Source organism: Trichomycterus rosablanca, chromosome 15, assembly GCF_030014385.1.
Source record: "Trichomycterus rosablanca isolate fTriRos1 chromosome 15, fTriRos1.hap1, whole genome shotgun sequence".
NCBI classification, from domain to species: domain Eukaryota; kingdom Metazoa; phylum Chordata; class Actinopteri; order Siluriformes; family Trichomycteridae; genus Trichomycterus; species Trichomycterus rosablanca.
The window spans coordinates 12,931,670-12,947,465 of NC_086002.1; the positions used below are offsets into that span (position 1 = coordinate 12,931,670).

The 15,796-nt window shown below is 38.1% G+C and overlaps 1 protein-coding gene across 2 annotated transcripts in view; it reads left to right on the forward strand.

Annotated features, from left to right (window-relative positions):
• Positions 1–15,796, forward strand: part of dachc (dachshund c) — a 121,725-nt gene that overhangs the window by 64,521 nt on the left and 41,408 nt on the right. For both annotated transcript variants that reach the window (XM_063009714.1, XM_063009715.1), the window contains exon 3: positions 332–454. In XM_063009714.1, the coding sequence (XP_062865784.1) occupies positions 332–454 (123 nt within the window). The remainder of the gene's footprint in view (positions 1–331; positions 455–15,796) is intronic.

Below are 15,796 nucleotides of genomic sequence, written 5' to 3' on the forward strand. Positions count from 1 at the left end.
TCCTTGCATGTTCTTCCCGTGTCTGTGTGGGTTTCCTCCGGGAGCTCCGGTTTCCTCCCACAGTCCAAAAACATGCAGTCAGGTTAATTGGAGACACTGAATTGCCCTATAGGTGAGTGTGTGTGTGTGTGTGTGTGTGTTATTGTGTCTGCCCTGCGATGGACTGGTGCCCCGTCCAGGGTATTATTGTGTGCCTTGCACCCATTGAAAAGCTGGGATTGGCTCCAGCACCCCCCATGACCCTGATTGGATAAGCGGTTAAGACAGTGAGTGAGTATATTACAAATGTATTACTGTTTTTAAAGGTAATCTTTCTTTTTCTCTGTAACAGGTTTGACAGCTGCTACATTAGCAGAGGCGATGAAAAAGAAGATTAAGATGGAGGTGCTGAACAGTTATCATGGCAGTAATAACCATGCTGACTCTGAAAACGGAGACATCAAATCCTGCATTGGTATGTTTCAGACCTGCTAAATATTTCTCTAATCCTCTATGTATAAACCTTCTCCAGTCCCAAACACTGTCTTATATTCTACATTGTTATAGTGTGTAGTGGTGGATGATGTAACAATATGATTATTTGCATTTTCAGAGTAACGTAGTTAACCGCTGAGTTAAAGCTAGAAATACTACTTCCAAAATTAAAGGTGCACTGGAAAGTATATTTATTGTTCTTGGCATTACAAACAATGTAATAATAGCTGCTGAATGTAATCAAATTGAATCACTGAAACTATTTCATCTAAGCAGGTTTATGGTCCATACAGTGTATCACAAAAGTGAGTACACCCCTCACATTTCTGCAAATATTTTATTATATCTTTTCATGGGACAACACTATAGAAATAAAACTTGGATATAACTTAGAGTAGTCCGTGTACAACTTGTATAGCAGTGTAGATTTACTGTCTTCTGAAAATAACTCAACACACAGCCATTAATGTCGAAATGGCTGGCAACATAAGTGAGTACACCCCACAGTGAACATGTCCAAATTGTGCCCAAAGTGTCAATATTTTGTGTGACCACCATTATTATCCAGCACTGCCTTAACCCTCCTGGGCATGGAATTCACCAGAGCTGCACAGGTTGCTACTGGAATCCTCTTCCACCCCTCCATGATGACATCACGGAGCTGGTGGATGTTAGACACCTTGAACTCCTCCACCTTCCACTTGAGGATGCGCCACAGGTGCCCAATTGGGTTTAGTCCATCACCTTTACCTTCAGCTTCCTCAGCAAGGCAGTTGTCATCTTGGAGGTTGTGTTTGCGGTCGTTATCCTGTTGGAAAACTGCCATGAGGCCCAGTTTTCGAAGGGAGGGGATCATGCTCTGTTTCAGAATGTCACAGTACATGTTGGAATTCATGTTTCCCTCAATGAACCGCAGCTCCCCAGTGCCAGCAACACTAATGCAGCCCAAGACCATGATGCTACCACCACCATGCTTGACTGTAGGCAAGATACAGTTGTCTTGGTACTTCTCACCAGGGCGCCACCACACATGCTGGACACCATCTGAGCCAAACAAGTTTATCTTGGTCTCGTCAGACCACAGGGCATTCCAGTAATCCATGTTCTTGGACTGCTTGTCTTCAGCAAACTGTTTGCGGGCTTTCTTGTGCGTCAGCTTCCTTCTGGGATGACGACCATGCAGACCGAGTTGATGCAGTGTGCGGCGTATGGTCTGAGCACTGACAGGCTGACCTCCCACATCTTCAACCTCTGCAGCAATGCTGGCAGCACTCATGTGTCTATTTTTTAAAGCCAACCTCTGGATATGACGCCGAACACGTGGACTCAACTTCTTTGGTCGACCCTGGCGAAGCCTGTTCCGAGTGGAACCTGTCCTGGAAAACCGCTGTATGACCTTGGCCACCATGCTGTAGCTCAGTTTCAGGGTGTTAGCAATCTTTTTATAGTCCAGGCCATCTTTGTGGAGAGCAACAATTCTATTTCTCACATCCTCAGAGAGTTCTTTGCCATGAGGTGCCATGTTGAATATCCAGTGGCCAGTATGAGAGAATTGTACCCAAAACACCAAATTTAACAGCCCTGCTCCCCATTTACACCTGGGACCTTGACACATGACACCAGGGAGGGACAACGACACATTTGGGCACAATTTGGACATGTTCACTGTGGGGTGTACTCACTTATGTTGCCAGCTATTTAGACATTAATGGCTGTGTGTTGAGTTATTTTCAGAAGACAGTAAATCTACACTGCTATACAAGCTGTACACTGACTACTCTAAGTTATATCCAAGTTTCATGTCTATAGTGTTGTCCCATGAAAAGATATAATGAAATATTTGCAGACATGTGAGGGGTGTACTCACTTTTGTGATACACTGTATATAAATAGCATATAGCATATAAAAACACAGGTCCAGGCTGGACTGCTTGTTTTCATTACATCTCCCTGTATATGTGTATATCTCATACACTGATCAGCCATAACATTAAAACCACCTTCTTGTTTCTACACTCACTGTCCATTTTATCAGCATGCTTTGTTAGCCCCCTTTCATGCTGTTCTTCAATGGTCAGGACTCTCCCAGGACCACCACAGAGCAGGTATTATTTAGGTGGTGGATCATTCTGAGCACTGCAGTGACACTGTGTGTTGTGCTGGTATGAGTGGATAAGACACAGCAGCGCTGCTGGAGTTTTTAAACACCTCACTGTCACTGCTGGACTGAGAATAGTCCACCAACCAAAAATATATTTAGACAACAGCACCCCGTAGGCAGCGTCCTGTGACCACTGATGAAGGTCTAGAAGATGACCAACTCAAACAGCAGCAATAGATGAGCGATCGTCTCTGGTTTTACTTCTACAAGGTGGACCAACTAGGTAGGAGTGTCTAATAGAGTGGACAGTGAGTGGACACTGTATTTAAAAACTCCAGCAGCGCTGCTGTGTCTGATCCACTCATACCAGCACAACACACACTAACACACCACCACCATGTCAGTGTCACTGCAGTGCTGAGAATGATCCACCACCTAAATAATATAGAAAGAACAGTGTGAAAGCAGGCTAAAAAGGTATGTAGAGAAAAAGATGGACTACAGTCAGTAATTGTAGAACTACAAAGTGCTTCTATATATAGTAAGTGGAGCTGATAAAATGGACAGTGAGTGCAGAAACAAGGAGGTGGTTTAATGTTATGGCTGATCAGTGTATATTAAATAAAAATGGAATTACATACATTTTCATTAATCAGTATTTTTTACAGTAATAATTTTACAAATATATATATTTACTGATAAATGGCCAGATTGTTCTTAGCAAATCTCAGCTAAACTTTTCACTATGACATACTAATATTAAAACTATCAAAATGTTTATTTAAGTTACAAAAACATTTCCTGCTGTTGACCCCAGAGCAGCAAAAAAAACCTCCTTTAATTTCTTTTAACCATGTGACCTATAACTGAACGAGGCCAAGAGAACCGTGTTCCAAATTTTAGCTTGTCTTTAAAAGGAAAACATCTCTTCTGAGATTTGTACAGCAGTTAAATAGAAGTGATCCATTTGGAAGACACGGCTTCCTTTTTCAAATCCATGCTGATCTTTTAAACAGATGTTACATCTGTATGGGAAACAAAAACACTAAAAAAAGATCTTCTCACAAGACATAACATTTATATTTATGACAGCATCTATTACTGCCTTTAACTACCTTCGGGAAATAAACAGATCTAGGAGACATCCGTTCAAACAGTGCTTATGTTATGATATGTGAATTTAAGGAGAAAATGTTCAGGAAATAAGGTCGTAATCTTTAGCAGGGGAGAGGATGGAGGAGAGGGCAGAGATGTCACAGTGAGAGAGAGAGAGAGAAGTGTGAATAAGATTAAGTGGTTTTTACCTGTACATGCTAATAAGAATTAACGTTTTACTGTATCTCCTGCAGTATAAAATGGGGGGGTTAAACTTTAGAGTTTAGTGTTTCTCTATGTCACTTATACAGAGGTAAATACACAAGCTGGAATAAAGCAGAGCAGCAATTTGTTTTCTTCAGTTATTTTTCTCTTTTTTTTTTTCTTTTTTAATTTTATATAATTTATTTTGTTTATTTTTTTGGATTTTTCTCAAGTATTTAATTAATTTGGCAAATAGCAAGGAGAATAGCAATTTATCTTTTATTTATTTATTTTCTTTCTTTATTTTCTTTATTTGTTTAATTATTTTTCTTTATTTGTTTAATCATTTTTTCTTTATTTGTTTAATCCTTTTTTATTTGTTCAATTATTTTTCTTCATTTGTTTAATTATTTTTCTTCATTTGTTTAATCCTTTTTTCTTCATTTGTTTAATTATTTTTCTTTATTTGTTTAATCCTTTTTTCTTTATTTGTTTAATCATTTTTTCTTTATTTGTTTAATCCTTTTTTCTTTATTTGTTTAATCATTTTTTCTTTATTAGTTTAATCATTTTTTATTTGTTTAATCATTGTTTCTTTATTTGTTTAATCCTTTTTATTTGTTTAATCTTTTATCTTTATTTGTTGAATCATTTTTTCTTTATTTGTTTAATTCATTTTTTCTTTGTTTAATTATTTTTTCTTAATTTGTTTAATTCATTTTTTCTTTGTTTAATCATTTTTTCTTTATTTGTTTAATCCTTTTTTATTTGTTTAATCTTTTTTTGTTTATTTGTTTAATTTCTTTTTTCATTATTTGTTTAATTAATTTTTTCTTTATTTGTTTAATCCTTTTTCTTTATTTGTTTAATCATTTTTTCTTTATTTGTTTAATTAATTTTTTCTTTATTTGTTTAATCATTTTTTCTTTTTATTTATTTTTTCTATATTTGTTTAACCATTCTTTCTTTATTTGTTTAATCATTTTTTCTTTATTTGTTTGATACATTTTTTCTTTATTTGTTTAACCATTTTTTCTTTATTTGTTTAATTCATTTTTTCTTTATTTGTTTAATCCTTTTTTCTTTATTTGTTGAATCATTTTGTCTTGATTTGTTGAATCATTTTATCTTTATTTGTTTAATTATTTTATTTGTTTAATCCTTTTTCTTTATTTGTTTCATCATTTTTCTTTATTTGTTTAATCCTTTTTTCTTTTTTAAATTCCTTTTTATCATAGCTGCCTGTCTGTGTTTTTCTTGTATTGTTTCTCCTTTAATTTTGTCTTTTACCATATGAATCAATTTTATTTGATTTGTTTTGCTTTAATTGGATTGAGTGACACAAACTAGCAACTTCATTCTCTGTTTTTCTGCTTCTTTAAATTCAGAAACTAACTTGCATGATTTGTATTTAACTTTGATTGATTCCCTGACTTACTTAATGGCCATGTTAGCATTTGATTTAACTGGCACCGTGTAATGCTCTGTGATTTGTGGCATCTTGCGACAAGTGACTGTACCAGTGGAACTTGGGCAGTGTTCCAGATTTGATTGTTGCTCTGTTTTTAGAAGTCCTGATTGCCAGGATGTGAGTTCATCTCTTATTAAATAGAAATCTTTAGAGCAGCTGTGTCCTCTGAACAGGAACTGAAGGGCTCTGGACACACTCAACATATCTTGTCAGAGAATGTGAGAGGAAATGTCCGTTTGAACTTGTTAAGAAAGATAGCAGATAGCGTTAGCATTGATTGTTGCCTAAAACTATGTGGATGACTGGCAACAACAGTCAGTTATTTATTATGTTCTACAGATTTTGTTAGCTCAGCTCGGTCAGATATCATCACCTTATACTTTAGGACATTATGGGTTTCATTTTTTACATGTAGGAAATCTGTGATCTACTTTCTATGTTCTGAACAGTGGTTCCCAGACTTTCCTGTTATAAAGCCTATGGCTTACTCTATTGAGTAGTAAAACCAGTCAATTTTCTACAAAAGAAAAGTTAATACAAGCAGCAAATTTAGATTTAGGAAGTAAAAAGAAGTGAAAGAAAGCTAAGAATGGAGTAGTGATGTCTTCTGGGCCGTCCACTCATATTCCCATTAGTGCGTTCCATCTCCTGGGCTTCAGGTACCAGATAAGCGGAACGTTCCTCAAAACTCATAATAGGATTTGATGGAGGGAGAAATAGGACTCCTATAGGACTTTGGGATAATGGGGAAAATCAGCTGATAATAAATGAACACTTAATGAAGTTGAACAGCCGTGGCACTCCCCAAAGCCCTTTTCTTCCTTTTCACCATTAAGCACTGAATCATCAGCGGAGAATCAGCAGAAAAATGAAAGTGTGTGATGAGAAGCGTCTCCGAGGAGAGCAAGGTGTAGGAGGTAGAGAGTGCTGAACTGCTCTAAAACTAGTTTAAAGTGTAAACTGCAATGTTTTAGCATAAAAAATCGGACATCTGCAGTTTGTAAAAATGATATCAAAGTATATTGTAAAAATGATATCAAAGTATTGTCTGTTATTTTATGTAGTAAACAGGCAAAAATAATTTGTTTTATAGATTGGAATAGCAGATTTAGATGTAAAACAATTACACTGTATTAATAAGAGAAATGTTATAATATATGAAAAGTAGTGGACCAAGACCAGAACCTTGAGGAATGCCTTGTGTAACAGTGAATTTTTTAGTCAATTTATAGGAGGGAAATCAAAGGTCTTTTGTTGTCAATTGAACTGTCAAATACTGTCAAAATGCATAAAGAGTATACAGTGGTCAGAGTGGCGTTGAGTTTAAAAGACGTTGAGTTTCAAGGTATTTTTCCCATAAGGATGTATGGAAAACCTGTTAATGTGTTCCATAGTCCGGTGGAACTGCATATATTTTAGGCTAATGTAAAATAATGGGGTTGTTTTTGACACTTATACACTGAAAATAACACAAATATAATATAAAAACACTGAAATACAATTAAAATCACTTACAATGTAACAGAAAATACAATAAAACCTGCTGTTTACCTTTTCTTCTTTATTGTTTCCTTATGCTTCTTAATTATGGAGATGCTTGATCTTGGAATACCGTATTCCATTCAGTAAGGGAGCATTCACATGAAAAGCTTTTGCGCTGGCTGTGCCGTTATTTCCCATAGAGTGTGGTGGTACACAAAGCTTAACATGACTTATTCTACCAAAACAACAAGCGAGGAATTTAATTAGTGGAGAGAACTAATGAACAGTAATAATTAAGAGAAGTTTAGTGTTTCTATGTTGTTCTTTTAATACATTAAGTCACAATAAGGGGCCAGTGATAGCTCAGTGGTTAAGGTACTGGACTAGTAAACAGAAGGTTGCCGGTTCAAGCCCCGCCACCACCAAGTTGCCACTGTTGGGTCCCTGAGCAAGGCCCTTAACCCTCAATTGCTCATCGTGTTCTGCTCATTGTGTAAGTCGCTTTGGATAAAAGTGTCTGCTGAAAATGTAAATAAGCTTTTTTTAAACAATAAAAAATTTTTTATTACACACAACTGCAGATTCGTCTCATATTCGCACTTTGATGACATTTTACCACACCGCTCAAGCCGAGCGCTGAACAAAGCAGCATTTTAAAGGGCGTTAAGTTTCAAGATTTTGAGTTTAGGGAACGTCAAGTTACAAGGTACCACTGTATACACATTTATAAAAAGCAATGCACCATAAACTAGTAATGCTAGTAATTTTCCTTCTCTGTGTAACTGGATAACATTTGGACTATGGGTGTGTTTAGTATCTTCAGGGCAGGTAGAATGAGTGGGTTGGGGTTATCAGGATGGGCCTGTGTCACATGAATATGCTGACCTTTAATGAAAAGGTCTGTGTCAGGACTGCGCCACAATGTGTAAAGACACTAATATACTGTGTGAACGGCTGGCTATAATTAGAGCTTTGGTGTGATGTGCTGTTAGGACAGAGTGTCCCTTTATAAATGTATAACGCTGTGTTTGCTAATCACAGGTGTGTGTTTGGACAATTTTTAAGTGACTGTTAGAACCTCGGTCATAAAGGACAGAAGTATAAGAAAACAGATTTAAAAGAACGTATGTGAATACTAAAATAACAATGCTAAGATTTACGTTATGACTAGGGCCCTACTAAAGTCACAGCACAGGGCTTAATTTTACGGACCGTTTTTTAAAAATCACTTAAAAAGTGTCACATTTCACGCCGGTCATTAAATTACACTCATAAATTGAATGATAGAATAAATGGAAGCTACAATAAAAAGCATAGCCTACCCATTTCGAACTCGCGAAGCACTTTGTAGTTCTACAATTACTGACTGGGGTCCATCTGTTTCTCTTCATGCTTTTTTAGCCCCCTTTCATGCTGTTCTTCATTGGTTAGGACCCCCACAGGACCACTACAGAGTAGGTATTATTTAGGTGGTGGATCATTCTCAGCACTGCAGTGACACTGACATGGTGGTGGTGTGTTAGTGTGTGTTGTGCTGGTATGAGTTGATCAGACAGAGCAATGCTGCTGGAGTTTTTAAACACCTCACTGTCATTGCTGGACTGAGAATAGTCCACCAACCAAAAATATCTAGCCATCAGCGCCCCGTGGGCAGCATCTTGTGACCACTGATGAAAGTGTAGAAGATGACCAACTCAAACAGCAGCAATAGATGAGCGATCATCTCTGACTTTACATCTACAAGGTGGACCAACTAGGTAGGAGTGGACAGTGAGTGGACATGGGTTTTTAAAACTCCAGCAGCGCTGCTGTGTCTGATCCACTCATACCAGCACAACACACACTAACACACCACCACCATGTCAGTGTCACTACAGTGCTAAGAGTGATCCACTACCTAAATCATATCTACACTGTAGTGGTCCTGTGGAGGTCCTGAGCATTGAAGAACAGGGTGAAAGCTGGTTAAAAAGGTATGTAGAGAAATAGATGGACTGCAGTCAGTAATTGTAGAACTACAAAGTGCTCCTATATGGTAAGTGGAGCTGATAAAATGGACAGTGAGTGTAGAAACAAGGAGGTTTTAATTCTTTAGATCAGTGTATTGCACTTTTTACAATCGACATTGTCTCAAAGCAGCTTTACAGCATCCAGGACCAACAGACTTTTAATGGGACCAGTATTGTGTTTTATTAAATTCCATACTAATTAGTCTGGCTATTTCTGCACTTTTTAAAAACGTTTTTTAGGTACCAGCTTGGAACTAAAGTACCAAAATCTTTGCGTCTCTAGTTTAGAGTGTGTTCCCACCTGCTTCCAGTGTTACTGGGTCAAACCCACTGTGTGCCTGATCAGGGCAAAGTGGTCACTAAAGATGAATGCCACATTAAATGGATGAGTGAATTAAAAAATATGTATTTGTTGTTTTTTCTATTCGATTTCTTGAATAGCTGCCAGGCTAATAACAGAGAAAATGCTGCTATTTGTCTAGCTGGTATAAAGCAGGTGCACTTGGCACTTGTACAGATGTTCTTACTAACTCCTGTATCCTTTGTTAAAGCTTTAATAATTGAATGATTGAATCCTTACTGATAAACCTCACACCTCAACACTTTGTGCTAATGAGACACAGACTGTAATTGTTTCGGTGGTTTGGTCTATACGTGCGTAAGGTATAGTGTTGTTTTTCCACAGTGGGTATTGTGTTTAAAAGGAAATGTGTGTGCTAATGTATGTGTATGTGAGGCAAAGAGCGGAAAATAAGATGGCACAAAGCAGATGCCCGATGCTCATTGTAATTCGTGAGTAATCAAGAGCAGCTGTTTGGCTATGCTAACTCTCTACTTAACTGTGTGAGGCAGCTTCAAAATAATTAGTGTGTGTGTGTGTGGCTAAACATACAAAATCAAATATCATAATGTCTACAATATCATACCAAAAGTATGCAAACACCTGACCATGAGATTGTTGGGCATTAATATGAAGTTGGCCTTCCGTTTTACACTGGACAGTGATCACTAGATTTCAATGTGTGTCTGTGAGAATTTGTGCCCATTTAGTCAATCAAGCATTTGGGAGGTCAAGCACTGATGTAGATTGAACTCCTGGCGTGCAATTACTGTCTCAGTGCAGGCCAGTAAATCTCCCCGACCATACTAGTCAAACTAGTCCTTAGGGCCATTGCTTAGTGCACAGGAACAGAGTCATGCTTGAACAGGAAGAGGCCTTCCTCAAACTGTCACAAAGTAAGAAGCATATAATAGATTTATTATAATTGATTTTATGCACCTGTTAGGGCCCAAGTCAAGTCATGAGTCTTAGACTGAGGCCCAAGTCAAGTTATGAGTTTTAGACTAGGGCCCAAATCAAATAATGAATCTTAGACTAGAGCCCAAGTCAAGTTAGGAGTCTTAGGCTAGAGCCCAAGTCAAGTTATGAGTCTTAGACTAGAGCTCAAGTCAAGTTATGAGTCTTAGACTAGAGCTCAAGTAAAGTTATGAGTCTTAGACTAGAGCTCATGAGTCATAACTTAACTTGATTCATTACTTGACTTGGGCCCTAGTCTAAGACTCATAACCTGACTTGAGCTCTAGTTTAAGACTCATAACTTGACTTGGGCTGTAGCCTAAGACTCATAACTTGACTTGAGCTCTAGTCTAGGACTCATAACTTGACTCGAGCTCTAGTCTAGGACTCATAACTTGACTCGAGCTCTAGTCTAAGACATAACTTGGCTTGGGCTCTAGTCTAAGACTCATAACTTGGCTTGGGCTCTAGTCTAGGACTCATAACTTGACTTGAGCTCTAGTCTAAGACACATAACTTGGCTTGGGCTCTAGTCTAAGACTCATAACTTGGCTTGGGCTCTAGTCTAGGACTCATAACTTGACCTGGGCTCTAGTCTAAGACACATAACTTGACTTGGACTTTAACCCAAAGAATTGTAACTTGAATAAGAGTATAACCTAAAGACTTCAAACTTGACTAGAAATCTAGCCTAAAGACTCGACTAAGACTATAATCTAAAGACTCGTTACTTGACTAACACTCTAATGTAATGACTCATAATTTGACTACGAGTCTAATCTACAGACTTGTTACTTGACTAGAACTCTAATCTAGAGACATGTACGTAAGTACAAACACAGAAACGTTCCAAAATCCTCAGAATAAAGTCTAAAGACTTACTTACTTAACTTGGGCTCTAGTCTAAGACTTATAAATTGACTTGAGCTCTAGGCTAAGACTTATAACTTGACTTAGACTCTAGCCTAAGACTCAAACTTGACTTGGGCTCTAGCCTAAAGACTCATAACATGACTTGAGCTCTAGTCAAAGACTCATAACTTGACTTGGGCTCTAGTCTAAGACGCATAACATGACTTGGGCTCTAGTCTAAGACGCATAACATGACTTCAGCTCTAGTCTAAGACTCATAACTTGACTTGAACTCTAGTCTAAAGACTCGTAACTTGACTAGGACTTTAGCCTAAAGAACCATAACTTGAATAAGAGTCTAACCAAACACTTCTAACTTGACAAGGAATCTAGCCTAATGACTCGTAACTTGACTAAGACTCTAATCTAAAGACTCATAATGTTAATTTCAAGCCCGGTCTCTTACATCATATCCAACATCAGTGTCTGACCTTGCCAATGCCTTGTTGAGTACAAACATAGACACTCCAAAATCTTAAAAATGGCTTTTGCAGGAACCACAGTGAGGAGAGGATTCTTCATAATAAAGCCATTGGTTTTGGAATGAGACGTCCAACAAGCTCATGTTCACATGTTCAGTAGTTTTAGCCATATAGTGAACCAGACTTTTTTTAATTGAAGGAGGCAAAATTCAACCAATCAGCATAAAAGTTCTTACTTAGCTGGAAATTCAGTTTAAAGGCATGAATACATGTGTGATTGGGCATGGCATTAAAGAAAACAGATTTAAACAGATTTAAAAATGCCAATCTTTAGCTGAAAACAGTTAGCATCCTTAAACAAACACACACACACATCAAACAAATAACGCATCACAAAGGATCACAAAAGCTTCTTTGTTTTTCTCTTCTTTTTTCTCTGTACTTCCCCCCTCAGTGGTCGCTGCATGTACTGTGATTATTACCATAAGGCTAACTCGACATTAAACACACCGAGGCATCATTAATTGCAGCTTAGGGGGGAAAACACAACAGAGGACTCCTGCTTTTCCATAAATCCTGGTGCTTTACTGTGGGGGACGTGGAAATGGCTCCGGTGTGTGTCCGACCACTACAAAGCCCCCTTACTAAACTCCCAGACTAAACACCTTCCCAATAACAAGCACTTACAGGCAGACACACCTTCGTCTGGGAAGTCCGCGTCTGGTTTCCAACGCCGATCAGGCTGGAACAGGTTTTTAGTCTCTTTTTAAGAGGTATTACTCCCTAACCATGAGGATTTGCTTTGTGGTTGCTGTTAAATGAACATTGGGGCTCGTGATTGAGAATATGGGTTAGATAATGCCTCTTGTCATGTCTGTGATGTTTGATGTTCTTTTGTGCCATATTGTGTTTGGATTTGTCTGTTTTCCAGGATGAAGGTAATTAAACAACAATCAGATCCTAGGAGCATGTACACATGCCTTAATCATCAGGTTGACAACTCTCTGAAGGTTGTATTTGTACGTAGAAGAGCATCTTTGCTTTACTGGCAGCAGGAAAATAACATGTGGTGGTATTTTTATCACAAGCCACTGATGGACTACGATCTGCTCATGCCCTCACTGTCTATCCACCAGTGTAACCAGTAATGCATTATTAACACACGCTTACACAAAGATTTCCACTTCCTTTTCCAAGCCAAGCTTCTGCTGGTAATAGATAGTCAGGGCAAAATAAAAACATGAAATACATTACACTACATTACACTACACTCTCACTATGTAGTTGTCTATGTAACATATATAAAAACCTATAGACAAAAGGTTTGGTGAATAGTACACACACGTGACAAGTTTGAGAATGTGCACAGACATTGAGGTACATGTCTAGAAGCGACAGCTAGCACATGGTGGACGTGGCTAATCAGGTCATTTGAACGGAGTCTGTTAAAAAGGAGCTGTTGAATAAATGTATTTTTTTTTTTCAAATTGGGAAGAGACAGAGACGCACATCATACTGATAAAAGTGCTGAAAGTGGAATCAAGGTTTGTGGACGTGTCAGAGATTCAGACCTGTGTGATGGCAACTGAAGGTGATTCCAAAAAAGACTTTTACAATACGTTTCAGAAGCTGTACGAACGTTGACTTGGACTTTAGACTAAAGACTTGTAACTTGACTTGGGATCTAGCCTGAAGACTCATAACTTGATCTGGGCTCTAATCTAACTTGACTAGTACTCTAATCTATAGACTTGTAACTTGGCTATAGGACTCTAGCATAACGACTCATAACTTAACTTGGACTCTAGACTAAAGACTTGTAACTTGACTAAGACTCTAATCTAAAGACACATAACTTGAGTAGGACTCTAGCCTAAAGACTTGTGACTCTACTAGGACTCTAGTGTAAAGAATCATAACTTGACTTGGGCTCTAATCTAAAGACTTGGAACTTAACTAGGACTCTAGCATAAATACTCTTAACTTGCTTAAGACTCTAGCTTAAATAACTGATTCTTGACTAGGACTCTAGCCTGAAGACTCATAACTTGACTAAGACTCTAATCTAAAGACTTGTAACTTGACTATGACTCTAATCTAAAGACTCGTAATTTGACTAAGACTCTAATCTAAAGACTCCTAACTTGACTAGAACTCTAGCCTGAAGACTCGTAACTTGACTAAGACTCTAATATAAAGACACATAACTTGACTAGGACTCTAGCCTAAAGACTTATAAATTGACTTGGGCTCTAGCCCAAAGATTTATAACTTGAATTGAAGTCTAACCTAAAGACTCATAACTGGACTTGGCTCTAACCTAAAGACTCATAACTTGACTTGGCTCTAACCTAAAGACTTGGAACTTGGCTAGAACTCTAGACTAAATGCTTGTAACTTGACTTAGGCTCTAGCCTAAAGACTCATAACTTGATTTGGGTTCTAGTCTAAGACTCATAACTGGACTTGGGCTCTAGTCTAAAGACTCGTAACTTGGCTAAGACTCTAATCTAAAGACACATAACTTGACTAGGACTCTAATCTCAAGCCTCTTAACTTGACTAGGACTCTAATCCAAAGACTCATAACTTGACTAGGACTTTAGCCTTAAGACTTGTGACTTGACTAGGACTGTAGTCTAAAGAATCGTGACTTAACTAGGACTTTAGCCTAAAGACTCATAACTTAACCAGGACTCTAATCTAAAGACTTGTAATTTAACTAGGACTCTAATCTAAGTAATTGTAACTTGACTAGGACTCTAGCCTAAAGAATCATAACTTGACTTGAGCTCTAACCTAAAGACTCGTAACTTGACTAGGACTCTAATCTAAGAAATCGTATCTTGACTAGGATTTTGTGACTTGTGAACTCTGCACCAGACCCACTACAACCCTAATCAGGAGGAAATGGGCGCTGAGGACGAATGTATGAAAATAAACCACCCATGTTTTCCACATACATTCATCATAAATCTTTAAAATCCTAAATTCACTCACATTTTTAAGGTTTCTGTTATGGCCAGTTTAAAAGTGTAGAAGAAATAAAGCGACCAGAGAGACACTGTTGGGTTCCAAAGTTAGATTCAGATTTAAATAGCCTTGGATCAAAACCCCCTACACATGAAATAAATACAGATATAAAAGTAAAACATACCACTGAAGACAAAAGAAAGCATTTTTGTAAAGAGTATATTTTTCTTGTTTTCATTGTACTTTTTCCTCTATTTAATGCCCCCCCTCAAGTGTTTTTGTCGCTTCATTGTTCTTCATGCACTGTTATTGCGACAGTTTGCGCCCGAGATCCCTTTTGTGTTTGCATTTAACCGGCCGTGCACTCCTGGCTCCGGCCCAGCTCTGTCATTAGACTTCCTTTGTTTTCTCTCCTTACTGTTCCATTTGTTTTGGCTCTCTTTCTTTTTTTTTCTTATATTAGACGCAAAATATTTATACAAATCACAACTTCCTGTCGAAATCATTTACGCTCCCATAATAGTTCCAGCTCTCGGTTGCACAATGGTAGGGGGGAATGGGATGCAGGGGGTGGAGGGACGGTGGCTCTGATTTCTGAATTCTCAGGGCTCTTTTGTTTTAAGTAAATAGAGATTGAAAGCTTCTGGGTTGGTGATATCGAGCACCATGTGTTGCAGAGACGGGGCCCTCGGCGGCTTCGGAGTCCTAGCAGACGTTGGCTGGTCTGTGTTGTCATTCACGTCACAGCTGTAGCAGAAACCGAGACCCCTTGAGATGTGTGTGTGTGTGTGTGTGTGTGTTTGGCTGTGTTCCAGTTGAATTTGGAGGTGGCTTTTTAAAGGTTTAGTGTTCCCCTGCCACTTGCTTTGCATTTTGGATGCTTTCAGAGCAGCCGGTTATTACTGCTTTCATTGCTTTATATTTTCTGACTTTGCCAAAAAGACAGTTTAAGTATAGCAACACTTTGACACAGTAAGCAGTGTTGGTGCTGCACAGCTCCAGGGTCCTGTAGACCTTGGTTTCAATTACAGTCAGTGAGGAGCATATTATGTTTTCTCCCAACGACATGCTTGTAGTTACAGTGGTACCTTGAAACTTGACATCAGTTGGTTCTGGGAGTGGCATTGAGTTTAAAAGGTATTTTTTCCCATAAGGATGTATGTGAAACCTATTAATGCGTTCCATGATCCCGTGGAACTGCATATACACTGATCAGGCATAACATTATGACCACCTTCATAACTGACTGGTCTGTGGCTATGCAGCCTCATACACAACACCCTGGGATGCACTGTGTATTCTGACACCTTTCTATCAGAACCAGCATTAACCTCTTCAGCAATTTGAGCTACAGTAG